A 25321-nucleotide genomic window follows, 5' to 3' on the forward strand; every position below is an offset into this window, starting at 1 on the left:
CTTGAAATATAATACTTGCATTTCAAGTGTTCCACATATGTGTTCGGAGTCATCTATTACTTCAGCATAAACCGAAGGATAAGACATATTACACTGGCATGGCTTTAGATACTTAAAAACAGAACAAAACCCCAACATCACACCCGCTCACTGTTTGAAAACAGACCCTTTTCTTTTCTTTTCTTTTTAGGCCCTTTCTGACAAACACGCACACACACGTCGTTTTCTTTCCCTCTGGGCATCGAAAATAAATAAATCCGTTTATTCGGGGTAGTGTAGGAGGAACATGTCTAACAGCTCGTGAGATCAAGCCTTTTAACCAAGTAAAAACGAAAGTTAGCCGTAGAGCAAGAGTTTGAGAGCAGGATGGGAAACGATTCTGAAACGCAAGGGCCAAAGTTCAATACTTCCTTTTCCCCGCCCCGCCCACTGGATTCAATGATCCTTTATCATTAAATGAGTTCAGGGGCTTCTCCCCAAAGGGCTGTGTAGCTTTAAGTCCCTTGAAGTCCATTCGAGAAACAGATCACTCTCTCCCTGCCCCTGGCGCTTTCCTCAACGACGCCATCAGCCTGTGAGTTAAAGAGCTGCATGTATCCCAAAGCAAAGTAGAGCGAAGCACTAGGTCTCAGTTTAAGTATGGGAGCAGCAGGAAGGAGTGCGGGTCGCAGGGCTTTCGTTTCCTACTGGAACCTAAAGAAAGGAGAGCGACAACAGGGAGTCGCATTCAGATTCACTCCACAGTAAACTTTTCGCCTCTAACCAGGCGGGCGCCAAACGAGTTTCCCTTTTTGAGGTTTTGCGCAAATGTGCTAGGACGCAACAACGCACTTGGAAAAAGAGATACTTCGCCATTGTATCTCCTCCGCGGCGCCTGGAATTTTTGCTCGATTATGCGCACTCTCTTGTTGCAACTGGGAGAGGAAATCAAACACCAAACTCTTGGGACTACTTAACGTACTAGGACTCTTTTAAAAAAAACCCATAACCTATTTTTTGTCATTTATTGCTTCTTTCACTAACACCCGTTTCATGTACTGTAGTTAACAAAAGCTACCACCGAGCTCTTCTGAGCAGAAGCCTGTCCGTTCCCAGGAAGGGTTAAAAGCGAATGCTTTTTTGTGATTGTGGAGGAGGAGACAAAACAGAAGAGTTAACAGAACGTCCCGATATTTATATAAAAATACGCATCGATTTATACACACCTTTATACAAACTAAACATATTAGGCACAGTCGGTTTAAAAACCCCGGAACTCCAGGCCACTGTACTAAGTTGGGAATTCAGCCCAGCGCGTGAGGTGCCCTAGCTCTTAGTACGACAATAATAGAATAGAGCTTACGTGTTAAGCCTCGCTTGCAGACTGCGTGCGAGTGCAACAGCGAGCAACCCAACATCACTTCCACTTCACACGCGCGCGCGCACACACACGCACCCCCTAAAAAATTGCAGGCAGGATCCGGCCAAAATTTAAAGCACGTAAAAAACCACGTTTAGTTCCAATAACCCAGCATACATGGTAGCAAACCGACACAAGACTTAGTGGAACTAACTTTACCGTGCGCAAAGTAGGTTTCCTTTCGGTCGGATCTTGCCTTTCACTACTGCAGGAAATCTGACTCCATTGACTGTACATAAAGCAACCGATTTATTCCCCCCCGGCTACCCGCAGCAAACGTGTGGGAGGCGGGCTACCGAATCACAATGCATTTTGGGGTTTGTTTGTTTCAAAAAGATTATTTATAAACCTAACAACCGCCCCATTCTAAACAGGTGGACTTGGGGCGAATTTCGAACTCGTTTCTACAGTGTATACTCCCCTAAATGGACTTTGCTTAAGCCTGAAACGGCAGGTCTTCAAAACTGGGACCCCCTGACTCCGGTTTAAGCTCAATGGGGATCGGTTTCGGAGAAGACGGAAGGAAAAATGCAGTCCTCTTTTTTAAAAAGTAATTTCACATTAAGGTCAGAGGTCAGTGGCGACCCTCGACTTCATTTATCTTGGCGTTGACGTCATCATCACAACTCCCTTGCACATAATTATTGTCTTCTGGTCCATTATGAAAATTAGGGAGATTGATGATAAGGATAGACTATATATATAGATAGATTATATATATCTATCTATAATCACACCAGCTCCTTTTAGCACTTGGCATATTCTTAAGGCTAGTTTAGCGGTTTTTCAGGAAGGCCTCGCGGGAAGGGGAAGGGAACAGAACCTACCAAAATACAATGAAGGAGAATGACTTTTTTAAGGGGGGAGGGGGAGAGGAAATCTAACACTTGCAAGTAAATCCGAAAAAGAAATTGCGAACCTTTTTCCTATAAGTACTTCAACAAGGTTCCTCCCTCCCCCCCGGGGGAAATATTAAATATATTTCAAGTCTTTCCAAAAGTCCTTTTGAGCCGATAGTGGATGGTTTGCAATTAATATATATTTATATATATATTTATAGATAGAGATAGACCCCCCTCAAAAAAAAACACCACGATTTGGGCCCGGATCAGGAGACATTGTCCTTCAGCTTGGAGACTATCTTCTTGTCCTTGACCCTGCGGTTCTGAAACCAAATAGTGACTTGTCTCTCGGAGAGGTTGGTGGCCGCGGATATCCTCCGTCTCTTGTCCTTGTTTATGAACTTGTTCACGGCGTACTCGCTCTCCAGTTCCTTGAGCTGCAGTTTCGTGTAAGGCACGCGCTTCTTCCTCCCTCGTCGGTAGACACACATATCCGGCTGGTTTAGTGCAACGTCCCCTACGGAAAGAGGAGACCAAGGGGCAAGTTTAAAAAAACAACACAATTTATTATTATTATTTACCATTACAGTACTACTTATTACAGATAGGTAGCCGTGTTGGTCTGCCATAGTCAAAATAAAAAAAAATCCTTCCAGTAGCACCTTAAAGACCAACTAAGTTAGTTCTTGGTATGAGCTTTCGTGTGCATGCACACTTCTTCAGTACTACTGTACTTATGCCTTAAGTTAACGGCCGACAACTCTCTTTGGAGACAATGCAACGCAAGAGCTGGTTTGCAGCTATTTGAGTGAAGATTTCTTATTTTGTTTACTCTAACTCCTCAAGTGCATATGGCTCAAAAGGGAAAGGCACACTTGCGCTCACAAGCAAGCAAGCAAGCGCATACACACACAGGTTCCTAAGTTGCAACTTCGAAATATCTTCCTTGCTTGACTTGCATGTGGCTGGCGATGGGTGACACGGGATACTCCGCGCCCCCCGCGGCTTGAGGGCTCTGGGGCAAGTTTGCAGCAGCCAACAATAGTAAAACGATCACGGCCAGCCTAGGAGAGGCCCGTCTTCATTAAGGCCAGAAGTCGTCGCCCCCCCCCCCGCCGCCCTCCCTCAAATCCTCAACTCATTTCCTCTCCGGCTTTCAGTCCCTCCGATTACTTTCCAGCGGATCTGATTTTATTTCAAAGCTGAAGGCTACAAGAAGCCCGCGAGGGACTTTCTTCTGAGAGAGTAACGTAAAGGGTGAGGGGCGGCTTTACATCCGAGAAAATACGCCTCGGATCAGGCTGCAGGGCTGAGATCCTCACCCAGTCTGCTCAGAAATAAATGGCGAGAAATAAATAGTGGAACTCGTTCCGATGCCTTTTCTGGAAGTTAAAACACACACACAACACACACACACCAATGCAAGCCAAGGGGACTTTCCTGGATTTGGGTTTTAGGTCTGGGGTGTTTGGGGGAAGGAAATGCTTTCACCCCGACATATTGCCGTGAGGCTTTTGTACGGACAGTGTCTACATAATGACATTGATTGCACTAATAGTACAATCCTACCCAGAAGTAAATCGCATTGAGCTCAATGGGTCTAATATTCTCTCTGGGAGGTGGGTAGGAGAATTGCAGACCAAGTCCCATAGATTTCAGAGGACCCTAGGGTCGAACAGGCTTACTGGGAAGATAATGCCCACTGAGTTCAACAGAACTCTCTGCAACCTAAGTCTAAGTTACTAGGCAGGAAGTTCTTTTGAAAGTCAAGGCGATTACAGGCTAGGCGTGCCGGAGACCTCTACAGCCCAGGAGCAAAGACGTGAGAATATGGAGTGCTCAGACGCTTAAGGCAGCCGCTCCACGGCTTTCTGTGGGGCTTCCTTGAGGGTCTCTGGGAGCTGCAAAAGAGAGCAGGCCGTTCTCTGGCTGCTGGTAGGTCTAGCGTGTAGCTAACCAGCTGGAGGAACTTTCCCTCCTCTCCTCCTTCCCCTCCCCTCCATGTGGTTTTAGGTGGGCAGCTACTTCTCCCAGATGTCAGCTTCCTGTCCGGTTGACCTTCTCCTCCTCCTCCTCCTCCTGCTGCTGCTGCTGCGATCACCACCTGGCCGTGCCGTACCTGGGAAGGAGGACTTCCAAAAGTGGGAGCCCTGGGCCTGGTCTTTGGCGCAGTACACCTGGCCGTTCCACCCGTTGGCCAAAGTCCACGACTGGTAGCCCTCCATGGAGATGTACGTCTCGTGCCTGGGCTCGCCGCCCGCCGCCGAGCCGAAGGTGGAGACCACGTCCAGGTAGCCGGCGGGCACGTGCTGGTAAGGGCCGGCGGCGGCGGCGGCGGCGGCGTAGCCCTGGTAGAAAGAGACCTCCTTGGCTCGCGAGGAGACGTCGCTGCCCGACGGGACGCTGGTGCTGGCCAGGCCGGCCACGTCCATGTACTTCTCCACGGGGAAGGCGGCGTGCGGGGAGGCTTTGAGCGCGGCGTTCTGCTGCAGGCAACTGTAGTAGCCGTTGCCGAAGGGGTGGTAGCCCGGGTGGTAGCCGAGCGCGGCTGCCGCGGCGGCCGCGGCCGTGGCCGTCGGGGGCCCACCGCTGGAGCAGTCCTTGGAAGGGGCCGCCTCGGACGACGACGACGACGAGCGCGCCCCGGCCGACGAGCCCGAGCGCTCGTAGGGGAAGCCCGAGGAGGCGGCGGGACCCGCGGCTCGACCCGACGGCGGCGGCGCCGCTCCGAAGACAGGCGGCGAAAGGAAATTGCGGCACTGGCCCCGGCCGCTGCTGCTCCCGCCGCTCCCGCCGCCGCCGGCGTCTGCCCGCAGCGCCTCCATCTCCCAGCCGCTGCCCGCGCGGCTCATGCTGCTTGCGCCCAAGAGCCTCGCTGAAGGCGGGCGCGCCGCCGATGCTGCTGCTGCTGCTCCTTCTCCTCTTCCTGGCCTCCCTCCTCCTCGCCTCGGCCCAGCGGCGGCGGAGGCCCCCAGCAGCTCATGGCGCGCCAAGCCACCGTAGCCGGGGCGACTGGTGCCTGGGACGGAGCGCTGGACGGGGCGGCCTCGCTCGCCCCCAGCTCGGGATGGTTTATAAAAACTAAGGCCACGCTGGGAGGGGGGACGCGGCGCCTGGCTTCGCAGGGAGGGCCAGCAGGGAGCCCCCATTGGCTCCTCACGCCCACGTGACGGTAACCCGGCCACCGGGAAACTGAGCCTGCGAGAGAGAGAGAGAGAGAGAGAGAGAGAGAGAGAGAGAGAGAGAGAGAGACCTCACCCCTCCCTCCCACCTCCTCTCTTCTCCCTCTCTAAACTTTGTTTCCCTAGGTAGTTGCGGTTCTCAGATAAGGGGTTTTGTTCTATTTTTGGGAGGCGGGGGTGGAGAAGAGGAGGATTAATAGGAGGGGGCAGTGAAAGAGGGGCTTGAATAAGACTGAAATATTAATAAATGCCGACCACCCTCCCCCTCCGTCCTTCTCTTTGACAACCTCGGGCGAGGGGGGCGGGGGCTGACATCAATTTCGAACCAGTTCACAAGGAGAAATTCCAGTTTGGGATCCTGTTTACAGAATATCAGAACGCACGCGCGCGCACATTTCGGCCCTGGATAGGACCTCTGTAGAATTATCTATTCATAGATAAAGGAGGAGACTGAGGCGGGAAATATATACCCTATCTACGCTGCCTTTAAATGTTATGTGGACATAGTTCTCAGCTCCAGGTCGCCCAGGCCAGGCGGTGAATTTGAGGGGGGAAATGTTCTCAACAACAGCTCATCTGTCCTAGTTCGGCTTTCCTCTGATGCCTCGACCCAAACTGGACTCTTCAATGGGGTTTTAATGGTAGAGGTGCTTACCAGAGTTTCCTGAAGCGTAACCTGTCCGAAATGCACCGGTGGCGCCACGATTTGAAGCTGAACACCGATCCTAACCCAGTTTGCACCTAAGTAAGTCGCACTGGTTTCATTAATTCCCCGTCCCCCAATTTGTTTCACTAAGTACTTTCGAGCTGCAGCCTAACTTAACTGTTAAGAGCACGAGAACGTGTATAGGCGTGAGAGGACATTATGCATTAATTCGCATAACATTATACATGTATTTTGTATGATAGTCATATCTTTGCACAGCAACACTGTATTGCACAGGCACAAACGGCAGCAGGTCTACCTCTCAGCCCGCTGTATCCCCGCATCAGGCTTGGGCTTGGCTTTGGGCTTTGGATTTGAATCACTGGGCTCTAAGGAACCGGTGAGTTTGCTTAGTTTCCAGATGGGTTCAGCCCTGGGTCTCTTGGAGCTAAAAGCAACAAAAGAGTTGTCTTTTGGGTGTCACAAGTCTCTTCGTCGGGCTTCTTTAGTGCAGCTTTCAAGAGGGTGAAGATTAAGGAGACTCTTCCTGCTGCTGAGCAGAAGCTGGAGCTCAGAAAAGTTAAAACGCGAGTGTGCGCACCGGTTTCATACAGTGAAAACAGTGCCAGAGCTCTTTATTTATTTATGCGGTTTAAGGGCGAGGTAGGGCTCTGTTTACGCCTTCCTTACACCTCGATTCTCAGAAAGTTACCTGGGAGCAAGCCCCGTTGAACTCAGTATCAGCTTCTACGCAGTCGACCTACGTGGCTGCAAATCTCCCCGGGACTTTACTCCAGAGACAAAATTCGTAGGATCGAGCCGCTGTGCTTCAGCTGTGATCCTAGGCATGGTTGCCCGCGAGTAAATCCCGGTAAATGTAACCTTAGCAGCCTTACTTCGTCCCCTTGGCTTTCCGGAGTTGCCGGGGATCTTCCTAAAGCCCGCTGTTTAAGCTGCAGTTCCCACGAGCATCGCGCAGATATGCGGGTCTGGGGTGTTAGATGCGCACAGAATCGAATAAACCCCCTCGCTTATTTTACCCTCCCTGGTCGATGGACTTTCTGGTTGTAGGAACTTATCAGCAGGCTATAGAATAGGAAAGAAGGAAGGTAGGAAGGTAGGAAGAAAGGAGAAGAAAGGAAGAAAGGAAGAAAGTAAGAAAGAGAAATCCCCGGAATACGGCAAAATGCTTTTAAAGAACACTCAAGTCTTAAAACATGTCTTAAAAGTGCTTAAACCATTGTAAGGAAAAGGGGGATGACTCCTTTCCCCCTGAGTGGAAAGAGATATTTATATCCAAGCAGGAAGGCTAAAATAGGACTGCGAAAAGACTCGGGCAAAGGGTGTGGGTGGACAGGCGCTTGGTTCGGCTTCGGATCCGAAAAGAATTCGCGACGAGGGAAAGAGGCCGCCTTGTGCAACAGGAGAAGAAAGAAACCTGCAGCCGCGGCTTCTGAGAATCACTCGGCAAATGGAAGCAGCAACCGGCCGGGCGGGTCATGAGAGGTCTATTCGCCATGGTTTGCAGCCCTCCTAATAACTCTTGGCAGTTTCCGAGGCAAGAGCGAGGAATGACAAAGCCGTGCCAATAACGACAGCAGCAACCGGCTGGGAGCAAACACAAGTTCACGTTCATTAAGTCTCGATTGCTTAACTTCACTGACTGCCGATCCTCCTAATCAACGGAGCCCGCCAGTAAGTGAAACTGACAAAGGTCACGAAGTTCACTCCTGTCTAAACCCGATTTCTGTTTGTTTCCAGGACGTGTAAAGGAGAGTCGGTAATTAGGAAGTGGTTACTAAGGGCACGACGTATTTTTTAATTTTTTTAAAAATCTACTCAGCTGAACTCCACCCCCCCCTTTTTCTTTCTTAATTGCATACAGTTAAGGAAACATTTATATTCCGAAATAATAGAAATATCGGAACAGAATAAGGTTGCCACCAAATTCAAGCTGCAGCCTTTCTACGGCTTGTCTGGATGTACGCGCTTAGGATAAAGGTGTTTATGTAACACAGTTGCAATCCTGCTCAACATTTGAGTCAGAAGTAGGATAAATACATTCCGGACACGATGCAGCCGGAGGTAGGCCTTTGAAAAGGATTCAGCCGGCTTACTCGGTGGCAATATTTACTAGCACTTAAATATTTCCCATTGTGTTCAATGGTGTTTCGTCCTAGGGACATAAGGACTGCAGTCTTCCTTAGAGAGGGTTACTTTCCTCCAATGGGATCATTGGGCTTCCCAGAGCGTTAAATTGTGTCTGGATCGTGTCTTATCATTTTGCTATACGTTCTTCAGCGTTTTTCATTGCAGGAGAGATCGTCGCTGCCAGCGGTCGTGGTTGGGGGAGCTTTTCCCCGCACCCGCACTTTTTTGGGGAACCATCCATTCCACAATCCCCGAACACGGCTTGACCTCATCCATTCCAGCGAGGTGATAAGGTAGTTTTATGAGGTGTGGGGAGAACTGAGGGTCTGACCACGCGGGTGTGGGAGACCGCGAATGGGAATCAAAACAATGAGGTCAACCAGGCAAAGGAACTTTGTAAGGTAGGTAGGAAAAGCACCCTGCCGCCATTCTCATTTGAGCAAAACCTGTTGCTGCGACTGCGGCTGAGGCTCATTCCAGAGGAGTCAACAGCCGCTGTAATGATCCACAGGTTACTGCTGTAGAATGACAGGCCGGGTCGTGCTGACCTATGGTTCTGCGCTCGCAAAGAATGGGGATGGCTGGCTGAGATTACGAGGCGGCGGCAATGCTCGGAAAACAACTTGTCTAACAAGACTGGCATATTTGAAGAGGCACCAGGGCATACTGGCGGAGCTTTATTCCGTTTGCAACACCCCCTTTCGGGAATCCCTTTCCGTTCCCTCCCTCTCCCCCTTGGCATTAAGTCAACGTGTGTGCAGCTGACATCATATCTGCCTTACATTTTCCATTTGCAAATGGCGCAGGCATCAGAAGGAACGATTTTGTTGGGGACGCAGTGAAAGGAACGAGGGGCTTCCTAGGAAAGGAGAAACGCGCACACACCCCGCGAAGAAGCTGTGATTTGTGCTTCGAGGAGAAATTACCTCATTTTCCCTCCCTAATATCTGCAGCGATCTAATCCAATCGCTATGCAGAGCCATTTCCTAATTAAAGGCTGTTTTAAGTCTTTCGGCGACCCACCCCGACCACATCCCTCGGCTTTTATCTCCTAAGCACAAGTTCCCAATGGCTCCATTTAAATTGACCCGTTTCCAAGTGAGTGGACCCGGAAGCGCAGCCTCTTGCTGGGACACGCAACAAAAACCCGAGCCAGATAACCTCGTGCGCAAGAGAGGATCGAATGTCCTCCCCGCTGCCAAGTCATCTTCTTTATGAAAAGTCTTGACCTTAATTTCGATCACCCGCGTCTTAAAATGCATTGCGGATAAGTTAGTTTAGGAATTATGTCAATGGGACTTTTAAAATATATTTATTACTTCGGTGCAAGTGGTTATCATCACCAGCGCAGGAAGGTCATTCCGTTTATTCGGCAAATCTGATTCAGGGATTCCACCCTGACCAAATTTTGTGTCCTACTTGCGCAAAACGGCTGAGTCCCCCCCCCCCCAATCAACTCCTGTATGAGAAAGGATGGATTGCCCTCAGTAATGTAGTAAGCAAGGGAAAGGAAGGGGGGTGGAGGGGGAAGAACTATTGTAAATATATGGTTGCTTTACCCCACTCATGTGTTTGTTTGTTTGTTTGTTTGTTTGCTTATTTGTTTATTTGTTTACTTATTTGCAATCCAGTGCAGAATTCGCCCTCTGAAGCGGTTAGGATTTTCACTACCTCTATTTCCATAAACTTCCAGTCCGCTAAGGTGTAACTGAATTGTACTACAGCGGTTCCTCGGGTTACAGACGCTTCGGGTTACAAACTCCGCTAACCAGGAAGTGGTTGCTCCAGGTTAAGAACTTTGCCCCAGGATAAGAACGGAAATCGCGCGATAGCGGCAGCAGGAGGCCCCATTAGCGAAAGCGCGCCTCAGGTTAAGAACAGTTTCAGGTTTAGAACGGACCTCTGGAACGAATAAAGTTCTTAACCCGAGGTACCACTGTATATTGGACAGACAACTGTAAAGAAGAAAAGCGAGCGGTCCAGCTCCTACATATCTTGTGTCACTGATATATTGCCGCCACATACATATTACAATGTTTGAATTATGACTTACGGAGCGATCCTATACATCCTTGCTAAGAAGAAGGCTGCGGTGACTTCAGTAAGGTTTGTGCCCAAGCAAGTGGCTGTAGGCTGACATCAGCAATCCTGATTTTTAAAGAAAGGAATAACGATTTTTTTTTTTTTTAAAGGCAGGCGCGTCCACACCGACCGTTTCTAGGTGTACCACCAGATTACGCGGGCATGGCAAAACTGACGGTGTAAAACGGTGCAAGACGCATCGGTGTCAAAACCCGCTGGTTTTTAATGGGAAAGCCTCTCAAGTGTTTGGATCTCTCTCAGGTGAATTCAAGGGAACTTAGGAATGGTTTCCAAAATTAAAGCCGCCTAACTTCACAAATCCCATTTTACTTGTTGGGGTTGTGCCATATCAACAGTGGATCAACCCAGGTTACTGTCCGGCCAAAGGGCCGCTTCATTTCGAGGGGAGAAGTCAGCGCCCTCTTCAGCCTCTCATATAAACGGCTTTGGGTGGACCGTGTCCTGATTGCGACCTCAAACTGAAGTTCGCCTGCAAATCATGAAGTTAGCAGTTAAGGTAGGTAACTCAGACTGAACTGGGAGAAGTGACGGAAAACAGCAGAGATTGGCAATACCCCTGTTCCATGCATGCTCACTTCATAAGTTTGTCCGACTGAGTACCACGGGGCTTGTTCCCAAGTGCACCCACGTGTACGCATTCACCTGGGAACTTTGGGCAACATTCCATACACCTGATGAAGCGCACTCTGGTCCAGAACGCTGGTGCCGTTTAACGAGGCAGCATTATTCTGAATATCAGCAGAAGAGTCAGAGAGGAGAGCGCTTCGCATAGGTATCTGGTGGTCACTGTGAGAACGCAGGATGCCGGGCCTGATCCTGCAGTGCTCTTCTTTAACGTTTTAGTTCTTAAAGGGTTTGTGTGCGCGTGTGTGTGTATAGGATCTCAGCTTTCTACCCCGCCATACAGTTATTCCCACCTCAGTATAATTCAGCTAAAATGTTTGCTGATTAAGACCGGTTTCCATCTGTAAGCATTGCAAGATATATTAGAACCCTCTTTAGCACGTACCCGAAGCGCATTAGACCCCTCGCTGATGTGCAGGTCCCAGTTCAGTGCGAGCCCCGTCCTACAGAAGTCAACACGAAAACTTCCCATGGATATGGATCTGAATGTTTGCGGATCGCACGCAACCCAAGGATAATGCCTGCTATTGCAGAACGCATTAATAGAGAAGCGTAATCGTGCAGCCCCATATACGTCTACTTAGAAGTAAACTTAACTGAGTTCAGCGGGGCTTTCTCACAGGTAACTGTGTATCGGGATTTCCCCTCGAAATTTCCAATGTGTATCCCAAGGGCCAAATAAAATATTTAAGAGGGGCCAGGGCCCCCCCAAAGTTGATCGGCATTGGCATTCAAATGGGGTGTGCGATCGATTATGTGGGGCGGGGCTTACCTGTGTGTGTCCCCCCCAATGTTTTATTCAAGTTGGCACCCCTGATGGGATTGCAGTTTTAAGTTTCCGCAGAAGTCCTGTAAACTCCTCGGCATCAGTTCTTCAACACACGCTCTGCGTCTCTCTTTCTCTGTGTCTGTGCACATGCACGCCCGCACAAATACATATCTACGGCTTATTTCCTTAAACTGAGGTGGAAGACTCTTATTTGAAGTTGGACCTTCTTCCAACCATTCCATTAGAAGCCGGAAGTACCCAAACCTGACCACTAGATGGCCCTACAAGTTCTCCTGTAAGGGTTCGGAATGTTGGTGGGCGCCGGTTTGTGCTCGACTGTCCTGCTAGCAGGAAACGTGAAGCCTCAAAGTTTACCTCGGTTACTGCAAGAGGAAGAAGAGGAAGAGGGCTGGGGAGAGAGATGCTAGAAATTCTTCTCTATCCTTTGTCTTCCAATAAGTCAACCAAACCTCAACCTTTCCTCCAGGCACTGCAGGATAGAAAAGGACAGAGAATCAACTGGATTACCTTGGCCTTCCACTTGGAGTCTTTGCTTTTGCAATATTATTGGGTGTTGCTGTTTTTTGCATTGTACTATCAGAGTGTTGAAGGAAGCAAAAGCCGCTTCAGAAATTTCATGGTGGCTTTCCTAAGCAGGGCAGAATTCTCCATCAGATGCACGAAGTGGACAGAGAAATAAGAGGGGGGGGGTGTATATGTGTGTGTATGGAGAAAGCCAAGGGAGGGGTGCCAGACAGGCCGAGTGGCTGGAGAGGCGGTGGGAGAGGTTTGCGTGTGGTCCTTGTCCCAGATGCGAATGATATTTATTCTACTTATTCTACTGTGGTGTAGTGGTTAAGAGCGGTGGACTCGTAATCTGGTGAACCAGGTTCGATTCCCCGCTCCTCCACATGCAGCTGCTGGGTGACCTTGGGCCAGTCACGCTTCTCTGAAGTCTCTCAGCCCCACTCACCTCACAGACTGTGTGTTGTGGGGGAGGAAGGGAAAGGAGAATGTTAGCCGCTTTGAGACTCCTTAGGGCAGTGATATCGCAGGATATCAAATCCAAACTCTTCTTCTTCTACTACTGGTTTCTGGATTCCCTATATTTATCATATTTTTAATATATCTCATCTACTTCTCTCACTCATACACACGCACACAGATGCATATGCAAACATAAATAAATATGATACTTCTGGGCGTGTGTTTTATATGTTTGTTTATTTATTTAAACAAGTGGGCTGCTCCGATGTTCCCCATATACCAGCGTCCTTCGTAACCGTTGCGCAGCCTTTGCGCCTATACTTTGTGAGCGTGCTGTGGTTGGCGCCGGTGTGTGCGCCTACACATCCCCACGGGCGCTCCTGTACGCGCAGCCCCTGGCGAATAAATTGAGAATTGAAGCCCCGGTGGTGAAACGAGAAAGCAGAAACATAATCTGAACGTTATCGGGACCCTGGAGGGGTGAATGTTAAAAATCCTACGAGCGAAGAGCGCCCTATAATACCACGGAGAAGGCGCGGGTTTCTCCTCTTGGGGCGGGGGCAGCACCTGACCTATCGCCCTCCTCCCGAGGTTGAGAGAAACCCAAGCGAGCTTGACCCCCTGTTTGACCCGTCCTGTTCTTGCTGACACTCGCGGTGAAACCAAGTTCATCCCAGACGGTCTGGCATTGGAGGGTCTAGACAGATGTAAACATAGCCAGAACTTCCAAGACAGGCTTCTGTGTGGAGACTCCGCTGCGGGGACGCCCCTGTTTATTACCTGCTCCAGAAGCAACGCTATGCAGTTCACCTCAAAGGACCCGCAGTAAAGACGGGAAACAAATATTTACTCAGCCTCCCTTCCTATGAACACTTCGACTATTTAAAAGCTGCCGGGGCTTTCGGTCCCACTTGAAACCTGCGCTCCATTTCAATTAAGTCGGATGAGACCTCCTCAATTAAAAGTTAACAAACAAGGGTCGCTTATTCTTTGATGTCTCAGGGCTCAGTTTTTGAGAGGGGGTTATTTTAAAGCTTGGCTTCAGGCCGCAGCAGCTACATAAAACTTATAAGGACAACTGAGTCAACACGGTGCAAGCAAAACCAGCCCTGCACATTTGTCTGCTAACATTCCCCATTTCTAAAATGTCTTTAAAAACACACACACACAACAAGAGCAACAACTTTAAACCCCCAGAAATAGTTTCCTAAACGAAGAATAGTTCTAAAGAGCCTTCGAGCCCATTAATCGAGTTGTCTAGGAATATAAAACATCAAATAACGACTTTATTAGTATTATTTTGCTTTCTTTCTGGAGAGTAATGACCAGCTGCCATTGGCTGCGGTCGGCGTCGTTACGCAATATCTACTTAGCTGATGATTATTAAACTGCCTTTTACGGCGCGCACTAAACTTTCCCCTCTCACAAGAAGAGAGCCAAACTTTGAAAGAGGTCTCACATAAACTCGAGGACTGCTATTCTTTAAAAGGTGCAAAATATAAAATAACACTAATAAAGGGGAGTTGGGGAGTCCAGACGACTGCAGCCCTCCTTCGGCTGAAGGGTCTCAGTTCCAAACGCGCGCTCGGCACCGCAGCTCTTTTCCTCGAAAGGAGAAGGGGCCAGGAGACGGCTGGGTTGGAAATCAATTCGGAGGTGGGGGGGGGGGCTTCGTGATTCTAGGAGTGGGTGCTGAAGATGTCGGTTTTCTGAAGATTTTAGGCTGGCGAAGGAAAGGGGGTGCAGGAGAAGAAGCAAAATAATTATATCGCGCGTGTTAACGCCGCTGAGAAAACGGATGGGGGCGCCAAACGACAGCAATAAAGCCGCCCGCAGATTTCCGCTTCCCATTTTATAACTGGTTGGTTACTCACTCCCACGCGGTGGCTAAAGCTTCCTCGGAAATCGATATGCATGTCTTCTCCAACCCAGAGCCAAACGGTGTTTCTTGTCTGTTTAGCATCGCTCTTATAGTAATTATTATTATTATTATTATTATTATTATTATTATTATTATTATTATTATTAGGGTTTCTTTTGCTGGCGATCCTCTGATATGCAAAACTCGGAGGCCTAGTCTACAGTCAAGAGCGTTCACGCCGAAATTTGGCGGATTCCAAGTTCTGTGCAATTTTTATAGGATCCCAGCAAAAGAGAGAGAGGAACGGCGGGAGGGAGGGAGAGTTGTGTGGACTCAGAAAAACAACAACTCGGAACTGGTTTCTGCTCCAGTTTAAAACGGGAGAGTGACTGCCAGAGAGCAGAAGGCTGCTGTCGTCGTAGTTTAGTCACCGGGTGGGCTCTGGGACGCTTGTCAGGATAGGGGCATTTGGTCAATCAGACAGGAAGAGGTTAATTCCTAACCGCACCGTTATCCGCTTCTACTTCCTTGTGTGTTTTTGAGAAAGGGAGGGGTTTGTAATAGCAGCAATAGAGGATCGCACAGAAATGCAATTTTTGCACCTTGAATGTTGCTCAGTAATAGGAGATCCTGTTCTCAAATGCCTCCACGGACAAGCGCATGCTCTGTTTCCAATTTGTTTGCCATTTTCATGCTTTCCTGTTGTAATACGCACCCAGGCTTCTACAGCGAAATTCGCACTTCGGGGAACCACCGAAGGCTCGCCTTAATTGGTTGGATGGGGTTTAATGAACAGCAGACCCCCTTAGAGAGCCTCAACCGATCTCGAACAGTTGACCTGGGAAGGGGGGGGGACCCAACAAGAGCAATGAAGATAGCTCCGTCAGTAACTGAGCAAGAGACTCTTAATTTTAGGGTCGTGGGTTCGAGCCCCATATTGGGCACTGCAGGGAGTTGGACTAGATGACCCTGGTGGCCCCTTGCAACTCTACAATTCTATGGTTAAGAGTCTTGACTAACACACTGGTCGTGGCGGAAGTTTTCATGGCTTAGATTCCTCTGGCTTCTCGAGTGCAGGAAAGCTTATGACGTAATAAACGTTAAGGCTCCGCTGGGCTCTCGGAATGGCTGCGCACCACATATTTAAAGAACACACCCCTCCCCCAAAATAATCATCATGGGAACTGTAGTTTGCCCACCACAGAGCTGACATTCCTAGCACCCTTAGCAAACTACAGTTCCCAGGATTCTTTGTGAGATGGGAGGAATGTGCTTTAAATATGTGTTTTGAAGGTACGGTGCTGCTTTTGCAACAACAGAGCTTAACACAGAGCTGGGGGTTTGGATTTTTTAAAATCTGACTATTATGTGTAGGATCAATTTAATGTTAATATTCCATGAAGTCTTTAAGAGGATCTTGGACCAAACTACTCTCTCTTTTTCTCACACACACAAACACTTCTGAGTCACTTTAGGGGAAATTATTACGTAGGATCCAGGTGTTCTTCAGAAATCCGTGGCAACACCATCCTAGGCACAGTGAGAGTGGATCTTATCAGGGGGCGCGCAAGTGAGAGCACCAATGCCCTTTACTTGCCCTCTGGCTAAAGAGCCCTGGACTTTATCCAGGGTACACCCAACATCTGGGAGAAATGGGTCAACATCATGCACATTAAAAGCACGTCTAAGTCAGAAATTAAACACATTTTAATGGCGGACCTGCTTAGCTCTGCACTGTTGGAATCAACGGGATTTGAAAGCGCTTCAGAGCGCAAGCTTCTGCGCATCTACTGGGAAGTAAAGCCCCTGACAGTCCTATGGGGCTTGACCCTAGGTGAGTATGCAGAAGGGCTGAAGGCTCGTTTAGTTTGGATCGGGCCCTAACATTGGCGTTCCCTGTTTCTTTTCAAAGGAAGCTTTTTTTGTACCAGATCAAGCACGAGGCACTCCTCTGCTTGAAAGAAGAGTGCATTTTTCTAGGTGTGTGTGGCGGAGGTGTTACCGTATCGCGGGAGAGGCATTTCCATCGGATTCCACCCCAGCCAGAAATATAAACTTTAGCAGAGTGGGGAGAGAAGGGAAACCCCCGACAGGAAGGCTTTCCTCGGGTGGAAAAAAAGGTTGGGCGCTGTACCTCTCGAGGAGGTGCTCCCAGGATGCTAATGACAGCCGGCTTTATCTTCGTTTGCCCTCGGCGTCATTATATTACCATCAAAGTTCTCGCCGGAGAGAGAGTTTCCGAGAGGAAGGGCCGGCGAATCGCGGCCCCCCGCGTCCCGCTGGGCGCCCAGAGAGATTGGCTGCTCCCCGGAATCTCTCCGAACCGAGAGGGAAAGAGAGAGGGGAGGAAACGGAGAGGCAGGTAACTTTACACAAGGGAAGGAGGTTGGCTGGAAGGGGAGTTGGAAGAGGGCGAGGAGAATGGCGGCTCTCGCTCTTTGCCTTTGCAGTCCAGGCCTTTTATATATATGTATGTATATATATATACCAAAAGCGTTATATATATATATCAATATATATATCAGGGCTTCGTTTTAAAAGGGGTGGAGAAGGTTGGAGAGAAAAATCTAGGCAGAGAATGACTGAACGAATATATTAAGGATTTTTTTATTTTTTTATTTTTCTTTTTACTCCTCTCTGGTGCTTTGAATCATGTCTTTAAGATTCCGCCGAACTTTTCTTTCCTTTTGTTTTTGCTTCCCGTCATTCCACCAGGGAGAGGATTTTGAGCCAGAGGCGAAGGAAGGACTTTAGACTAGTTCCGTCAATAAACAGGATTATGGAAAGAAAGAAAAAAACCCACCCCCCGCACGCCTGCCCACTACCACCACACATAGACACAAATATATATGGTTTGTGGATGAGTTAAGGAAATAACGCCGAGATCCCCTCGGATTACTCTTAATGGTTGCGCGCACAGACTGTAGCTCGCGATAGATGCTCTTTTTGGGCTGGTATGTATCTGCAGAAATAGTTATTTAAGTCTGGAAGTCCGTGTGTGTGTGTGTGTGTGTGTGTGTGTGTTTGTCCCCGTGGAAAGGGCGAGTCGATTTCTTCCTGGGACGTCTTGGATGCCTGCTTTCTTAAATAGGAAGGAAAGGTGATTAAAAGAGGACTGAATGGGGGATCTCTCTCTCTCTTGCACCCGCACACACACACACACACCTTGGCAGCTTTTCTCTCTTTAAGGGAGAGAGCGAGAGAAACCCTCCTCCCTAGAAATCAAAGCCTCCCCTGTCATTTAGCCCCCGTGTTTCTGTCCGAGGAGGACAAACGAGAAAGAAGCTTGCATCGTTAGGAGCTAAGAAGCCAAGAGGCGCGCGCGCGCTCACACACACACACGCACACGCTCTCTCACTCACACACAAAAGCAAAAAGGGGGAAAGGAAAGAAAGGGGGGAATCAGAGCATAATGATGCACCTAAATGAAGGGGGAAATGTTGCTCAGCTCGTTTTATTAATCAGACTGTCAATTTCACCCCAGAGGCCAAACCCCAGAGCAATCCATGCAAGATCTGATCGAGCAAAGGACAAGCGCCTCTCTTCTCTTCACTCCGGGTCTCTCTCTCTCTCTCTTTCTCTCCCTCTGCCTCCCTACCTGGATCTATTTGTCTGCTCCGAAGCCGCCTTCATTATCCGTTGACAGGAGCTTGTATTTATTTGCTTATAAACCTGTTACAATAAATGATTATTCGACCAGCGTCATCCGTACCTTAATGACGAGCGCTCCCTATTCGTGATGAATGACATTTCGGGGCTAGGAAGGATGTATGGGTCATTTTGACCAGTCATTCCCTTCGCTTTTGCATCTCGCCTTTTTTTTTTTTTACGCCTCCCCTTCCAAAAGAGGTAATAATAATATTTAGAGACACTCGCCGGGCTGAATGCGAATTAGCCCCTGCTGCACGGCTCATCATTAGGAGGACGAACCCTTTGCAACCTTGACATATATATATATTTATATATATATATACTTTTTTTCCCAAGGAGGGGGGGAAAAGAGCTGAGAGATGATGGAAAGAATAAGAAAAGAGATGCTCCTGATGGAACGAGGGCTGCACAGCCCCACGGCTGGCAAAAGGCTGGCGAATTTGTCCGACTCGGCTGGCAACGTGGTATTGGAGGCCCTCGAAAATTCGCCCCACGGCGGCCGCCTGAGCCCGAGACTGACTTCCGCTTCTCTGCACACCTCTTTAGGGGACATCCCTGCCAAAGGGAAATTCGAAATAGACACTTTATTCAACCTTCAGCACCAGAGCGGCGAAAGCGGCGTCGGCGTCGCCACCTCGGAGCTGCCTCCCTCGGAAGGGAGGAAGAAGATTAGCCATTACTCAGAAGTTGCTCAAGAGGCAGATATGAACAGCGACGTGGAGGTGGGCTGCTCTGCGCTCCGCTCCCCCGCCAGCCTCACTTCCTCCCAGCTGAAGGAAAACAATAACAAAGGTAACTCTCTCCCTCTCTCTCCCTCTCTCCCCGTCTACCCCGGCGCCACCACCCCACCCCAATCCAAAGCGGGCGTTTACTGGGGTAAGAACTTGGGTGGGGTGGGGGGAGATAGGGAGAAATCCAAGGCACCCTGACAACCCCTCCAGCTTTTCCTGGAGAAGATCAGGATTTTAAGCAGCGCATTAAATACCAAGGGATCGTCAGCTTTATGGAACAGGCAGGTACAATATGGATATTCAAATGTGGAAGCCTTTTTGGCGTGTTATGGTGCTTCTCAAGACCAGGCAGTCTATCCAGGGTGCTAAAGGGATTTCCAGTCTTATCTGCACACTCCCGCACGCCGAGTTTCTATAATCTATACCAAAGTGAACAGGGCTGTCATGGTGTATTTGTGACCACCAAACGTTGCACACCTTCTGAGTGTATCTGGGCATATCTTCCACAAGATTTCTCCTGTTTGTTTTGGAGAAGGAAGTGCCACTTACACCGGTTTTTTATTTATTAAAAAAAACACCAGACTGTTTCTCTACGGAGTGTGTAGACAGGTGTTTCTTGCGCAATTTTGGTACTGTGTAATTATAAAATACAGCTCATAATGGGGATTCTTCCAGACGGCAATTAGAGGCTGCATTCAGAGTCCAGTGCGTGTTTCTATTCCTAGGAAGATTCTTTTGTGTGTCTGTCTGACTTTCTGTTTGATGCTTTCACTAAAAATGCAGTTATGTATTATCGTTATTTTTAATGCATTAGGTGTTTCTCCTTCCCGCTATGTCCGCCCCACCCCCAAGCCAAAATAGTATTTCTCTGGGCATTGTTAACTTCGATCCTACAGTTAATACAGCGTAATCTCTCAAAGCGCTGTAGCAACTTTTTCGAAGTGTCCGTTAGGTAATAGATCCTAACTGGAGGCAACTTGCAAATTTATAATCACAGATCAATCTTTCTAGGACGCGGGTGCTATTTACCTTTCGCCCAAAGGTATCCTGCGAGGAAATTCACTTACAGTGCGAACTGGCACGCCGTTGGGTTTTAAGGGACACCATTTGGTTCCCACGAAATAAAAAGTAAAGGGAAGCAGGGACAGGAAAAGACGAGAGAAGTCTCCGCTGGAGGGACGCTTTTAGGAAAACGCCTGCCTTAACTTTGTTCCTCGGTTAATTTCTTCCGCAGAACAGAGAGAGTTGCATTTATTTATTTCACAAGAAGGCGTCTAGTTTGCTTATGAAGCCGTGTTTAAAAAAAGAAAAGAGAAAAGAAAAGAAAAGAAAAGAAAAGAAACTTTTATTGATTCTATTAACAGCGGCAATTTGTATCCATGACAGCCAGCATTAATTATCAGGGAGAGCCCAGATTGCCAGCGGCGCCTGCCGCTTGGTTGAAACCCGCCCGCCAGCTCATCCCTTCTTCTCCTGGAGAAGAGCCATCGCTCTTTGATGCTTTCTCACTGCTGTCATTGTTGTTGCTCCGTAGGATATTCCGAGAGCAGCTCCACGCCCAGCACCACCACCTCGTCCTCGGGTTCCAGTTTAAGCAGCCTGCACGGCGGCGGCGCCTTGGGGAACTCCAGCTCCGGAGCGGATCAAGTGCGGAGGTACCGCACCGCCTTCACCCGGGAGCAGATCGCTCGGCTGGAGAAGGAGTTCTACCGGGAGAACTATGTCTCTCGGCCCAGGAGGTGCGAGCTGGCCGCGGCTCTCAACCTGCCGGAGACTACCATCAAGGTACAGTAGTGTCTTAGGGCAAGCCGGGGCTGCGGGAGGCGAGGGAGGCTGCCGGCTGGCTCCTGGCTTTGCGCGCTCGCCGCTCCCTGTTTTTCTTTCGGGTTCTTAAACCACCAGAGCTCGAGCCTCGGTCCAGCTGCGCCTTGCTGGCAGCGAAAGAGGCCGCGTTTGACTCCTCCGCTTCTTCAAGGCCAAGCAGAATAGGAAAAAGGCACCAGATAAATGAGCAGAGAATTCCACTCTTCCCACCAGATTGTTTAGCTATTTTTAACCTCGTCTCTCTCTCCCCGCCCCCTGTGGGATAGACAGTCTTTTTCCATTGTTTCTCGCATTTTCAAAAGGTTTACTAAAAAATAAAAAATAGGAGAAAGGCAGTTAATATGAAACATATTTTTTTTTTAATAACTCGAGTCGATTTAGAAATGGATCACACGCCGTTATTCCTTCAGATGGTTTCTATTCCATTTGCTGATTCTTCTCTACCTCATCTGAGAGGAAGATAGAGGCAAATGGCTGCGCTCTGTCCTTGGACGTGTTTAATTGGAAGTAAGTCGCACTATGTTCCACTGGGCTTACTCGCGGGTAAACGTGCCTAGGATCGCAGTATGAGGTGAGAAGGCCCTACCTTCGATACCGTAAAGAATCGGGAGAAATGGAAGCCTTAATAGTTTGCAGTAATCAAACCGTGTTTGGCTTTTACGGTTTTTGAAAAAACACACGAACATTTGGTTTCTGTAGCCGGACCAAATCGTTTCCGAATGAATGGTTTCGAATCACGTGCTATATAGTGCGCTATGGGAAAAACAGAAAGGGAGCCAAGGTAAACCGGAAGACCAGAAACATCCATATATTTCGTTGCAAAGGGTATTTTCCGTGGGCAGAACTCTCAGCCTTTTCAATAAGCAGATATGGAGACTTACTGCCTGTTTTGGTCGTTGAAAATAAATGTAGCGTTGATAAGGGTTTGCAACTTGATCTGCAATCTTGGTCATTTATATATATATATATTAAAGGTTTGTTAAAAAAAGGTTTGTTAAAAATGAATAACTTTGAAAAAAACAGCAACCCAGTGCTCCCACTGAATTCAGTTAGGGTCAATTGAAATAAGAGAGGGCTGACATTCCTGATTATATTTTAATACGGAATGGGAGCGGGGGAACGGTTTCATTTTTGAGATCGAAGACAGCGCAGCCACGGTAGTTTCTCAGAGATGGTTGCTCGGCAGGGGAAAGTTTCCCGACCCCGGCGGCGCGCAAAGAAGGGGCAAAGAGCCATTTTCATATCTCTGCGGCCTAAAAGTTCAAACGGAAGAAGCGCGGAGCCCGGCGAAGAGCCTGAATCGAGCGGGCCAGCCAAGTTGGGGAGGTTTAAGGCTGGTTCGAAAACCTAACTTAGGCCATGTCCCTGGCGAGGAGGCGGCTTAGCACTGCCAGCTGCGCCTCGTGGCGCAAGGGCTGCGCCAGGCTTCGCATCTGACCCCGCGGCAGAGGGAGGGGGCGTGGCGCGCTGCTGTGGATCTGCTGCCGTTTCTAAGCCGTCCTATCCTCTGTGTGTCCCCCCCACCTCCCTATTCGCTGCCCCACATGTCCCCCTCTCTCCCCCCCTTCCCCCGCACTCCACCAGGTGTGGTTCCAGAACCGACGGATGAAGGACAAGAGGCAGCGGCTGGCCATGTCGTGGCCCCACCCGGCGGACCCCAGCTTCTACACGTACATGATGACCCACGCGGCGGCCACGGGGAGCCTGCCTTACCCGTTCCATTCCCACGTGCCCCTGCACTACTACCCGCACGTCGGGGTGACGGCGGCCGCGGCCGCTGCTGCGGCGTCGGGGGCCACCGCCTCACCTTTCGCCACCTCCATCCGCCCTCTGGACACCTTCCGCGCCCTCTCGCACCCTTACTCCCGGCCCGAGCTGCTGTGCAGCTTCAGACACCCGGGCCTGTACCAGTCGCCCGCCGCAGCCGCCGCAGCCGGCCTCAACAGCAGCGCCGCCGCCTCGGCCGCTGCAGCTGCAGCCGCGGCCGCAGCCGCCGCAGCCTCGACGGCTCCTCCGGCCGGCTCCGCGCCCTGCTCCTGCCTCAGCTGCCACAGTAGCCAGTCGGCGGCGGCCGCAGCCGCGGCAGCCCTGGGATCGCGCGCCTCCGGCTCGGATTTCACCTGCACCGCGGCCGGAGCGGCGGCGGCGGCCGCCTCGCAGCGCTCGGAGAGCGGCTTCCTGCCTTACTCGGCCGCCGTGCTCAGCAAGACCGCCGTCCCTTCCCCAGACCAGCGGGAGGAGGCCGCCTTGACCAGATAACTAGCCAGCCCCCCCACCCCGGCGGCCAGTGGGAGGCGCTGTTGAGCCCGGGTGGCCGAGGGCAGAAGAGAACCGTTTTGTACAACGGAGGGGAGGGGAGGGGGGCATACACTGGAACTCTAGCAAAAAGGTGTTGCTTTTTTAAGTGCTATAATTAATAATTGTTGTTTTGCTGTTGTTCTCACGGCCCTGATTTAAAAAGATGGCCGCTGGGAGAGGGTGGTTGGAGGACGAAGGTGTGGGGAGCAGCCCCAAACATACTGGCCTTGTAACATTCTGTGCTTCCTCTCTCCCCCGCCCCCTCCTCACACCCAACAAGCACCCCCAGTTGTTAGGATGGGCGAATGATCGTTTCTAGACATTCTGCACTCAATGCAGCCGTCCAAGCTCCGGAGGGTGCTGTCTCGCTCCCCCTGCTGGCAGCAATGGGAACTGCTCTTGAGCGCCTCTGACCTGCAGCCGACGGTTGTTAGCACGGCTGGATACCTAAGCAGCACCTTATCATTGGTCCTCTGCAGAAAGGATGGCTGACCTGGCGGGTTAAGCCAGCATGGCCAATGGTTGCTCTAGTAGCAACCATCTCGAAGGCCGGCGCTTGTGCCAGCTGTGCAACCCAAACGCATTGTTTGGGCATCTTTTAAAACAAACCTATATATATATATATACATACATACATACAGTATATATATATCAAAGGCAAACCCCAATTCCTGCATTTAGAGGGGATCTGGCTGAGGACGAAGCACACAAACCCAGCAGAAATTTGCCACAGAGATGCCTGTGGCCAGTGGCGTAGCGTGGGGGATGCAGGGGGGGGGGCGGCCGCAACATCTGGGGGTTAGGGTTAGGGGGCGCAAATCCACGGGTTACGGGCACAAATTACTTGCCTTACCCCGGGTGCTGACAACCCACGCTACGCCACTGCCTGTGGCGACTGATGGGCAAAGAAACCGGGTGCTTTATAGGAGAAGAGGAAGGGGGAAACGCGATTCTTATTACGGTTTCCTTCTGCTCCTGCCCTCTTGAACTGGAAGAGGCTGGCTACTTTCTTCTTATTCTTTTGGAGGGAGGGCGGTAAAAGCTGATGGTGGGCCAGTAAAAAGAGAAGGGAGTGTGAGACTGACAGCAATACTCGTCCAGGAAACAGGGCGAGGGATTTACGTTCTATTTTTTATTATTATTTTTTAGCTTCCTGCTTTCCGAGCACCATAGTCCACGATTTATCTGGGAAATACTTGAAACTTTATTGGCAGGTGAGGCATTGTCTCGAATCACTGACCTTCCGGGTACTTTAAGTTTAAAAACAAACAAACGAACGTGTCTTTTTTTTTTTAATGAAACTTTAATTTGCAAAGAAAGGACTCAATCCAAAGGAGGGCGGAAATCATGTTTCTCGGTATTATTTCGTCACACGCCTTTGGCTCTGACAAACCACCACTGGGGTAAGGGAGGGAGAGACCCAACCCCCTTTTGCTACTTCCTGGAGGGACTTCCGTGAACTTGAAGAAAGGCACATTAAAAAAAAACACACCCGGTGTTACTGCCGTGTCAATTTTGATGCTAATAATGTGCAGATTATGACGAAAATTGCCAATCATGTTCTCTGATGGACCTCCTTTGAATGTGGAATGGGGGGGGGGGAGTTCCCCGCGCGGAGACCTGCTGTCAAGTACTAACAACCCGCTAAGGGAAGTCATTAGAAGAGACAGATAAGAGACTTGGAACATAAAACATTGTTCTTGGTGCAAAGAATGTATGTTATTTAATGTTATATCTGTTACCTTGGAAGTGATTCTGCACAAGGAAACCGCGGTTCTTATCATCTCAATTGCCAATTTTCATTTTGGTAACGCGGGCGCCCCGGGTAGACTTTTCCTCTGTTCCGTTGATATTCCACCAATGTGAAGAGAGCCTCATTAAATCAAACACGGATATTTCCATAATGCTCCCCTCAGAGCCACTTCACTCTTCACATAATGAGATTTTTCTGAAGAGTTGAAGCCCTCAAATAACTAGCTATTGCTTATTTAGGCCCTGAGTGTACGGTGTGAAAGCAGGGAGACACAAGCCCATCCATTCTCGCTAATTTATATATATTTCAAATAAGAGTCCTGAAATTCTTCTGGTTTTTAAGACACTGGAGTTTTTGGTTTGTTGTTGTTGTTGTTTTAAAAAATGTTCTGTTCTTTCATTTCCGCGTTCTATTCTGTTCTTTCTGCGTTATGATAATGGGCATTCAGGAAATGATTTTTGAAGTCTGTTCTGTTCAGTGAACATAAACTGTAGAGTTTT

At 49.4% G+C, this 25321-nt stretch overlaps 2 protein-coding genes and 1 long non-coding RNA gene across 4 annotated transcripts; 1 reads left to right on the top strand and 2 right to left on the bottom strand.

Annotated features, from left to right (window-relative positions):
• Window positions 1-189: 189 nt before the first annotated feature.
• On the bottom strand, window positions 190-5390 carry HOXD13 (homeobox D13; the record flags this gene model as incomplete). Its single annotated transcript, XM_082202693.1, has 2 exons — window positions 190-2758; window positions 4361-5390. The coding sequence occupies 2 exons, from the start codon at window positions 5388-5390 to the stop codon at window positions 2508-2510; spliced, it is 1281 nt and encodes a 426-aa protein (XP_082058819.1). The 3' UTR covers window positions 190-2507.
• Window positions 5391-13969: 8579 nt separating this feature from the next.
• On the bottom strand, window positions 13970-15602 carry LOC309532096. Of its 2 annotated transcripts, none has more exons than XR_014219595.1 (2): window positions 15280-15602; window positions 13970-14655 (listed from the first exon to the last, which is right to left on the bottom strand). It is a non-coding gene; the product is annotated as an uncharacterized lncRNA (long non-coding RNA). The 2 variants fall into 2 exon arrangements; XR_014219596.1 differs by having other exon boundaries at window positions 15167-15602.
• A 2972-nt stretch (window positions 15603-18574) lies between these two features.
• EVX2 (even-skipped homeobox 2) lies at window positions 18575-23029 on the top strand (the record flags this gene model as incomplete). The annotated part of the gene is made up of 3 exons (XM_082215332.1): window positions 18575-19007; window positions 20481-20731; window positions 22355-23029. The coding sequence occupies 3 exons, from the start codon at window positions 18575-18577 to the stop codon at window positions 23027-23029; spliced, it is 1359 nt and encodes a 452-aa protein (XP_082071458.1).
• Window positions 23030-25321: the final 2292 nt, after the last annotated feature.

The sequence above is a fragment of the Podarcis vaucheri genome (assembly GCF_965113315.1).
Source record: "Podarcis vaucheri genome assembly, chromosome: 1".
Taxonomy (NCBI): Eukaryota; Metazoa; Chordata; class Lepidosauria; order Squamata; family Lacertidae; genus Podarcis; species Podarcis vaucheri.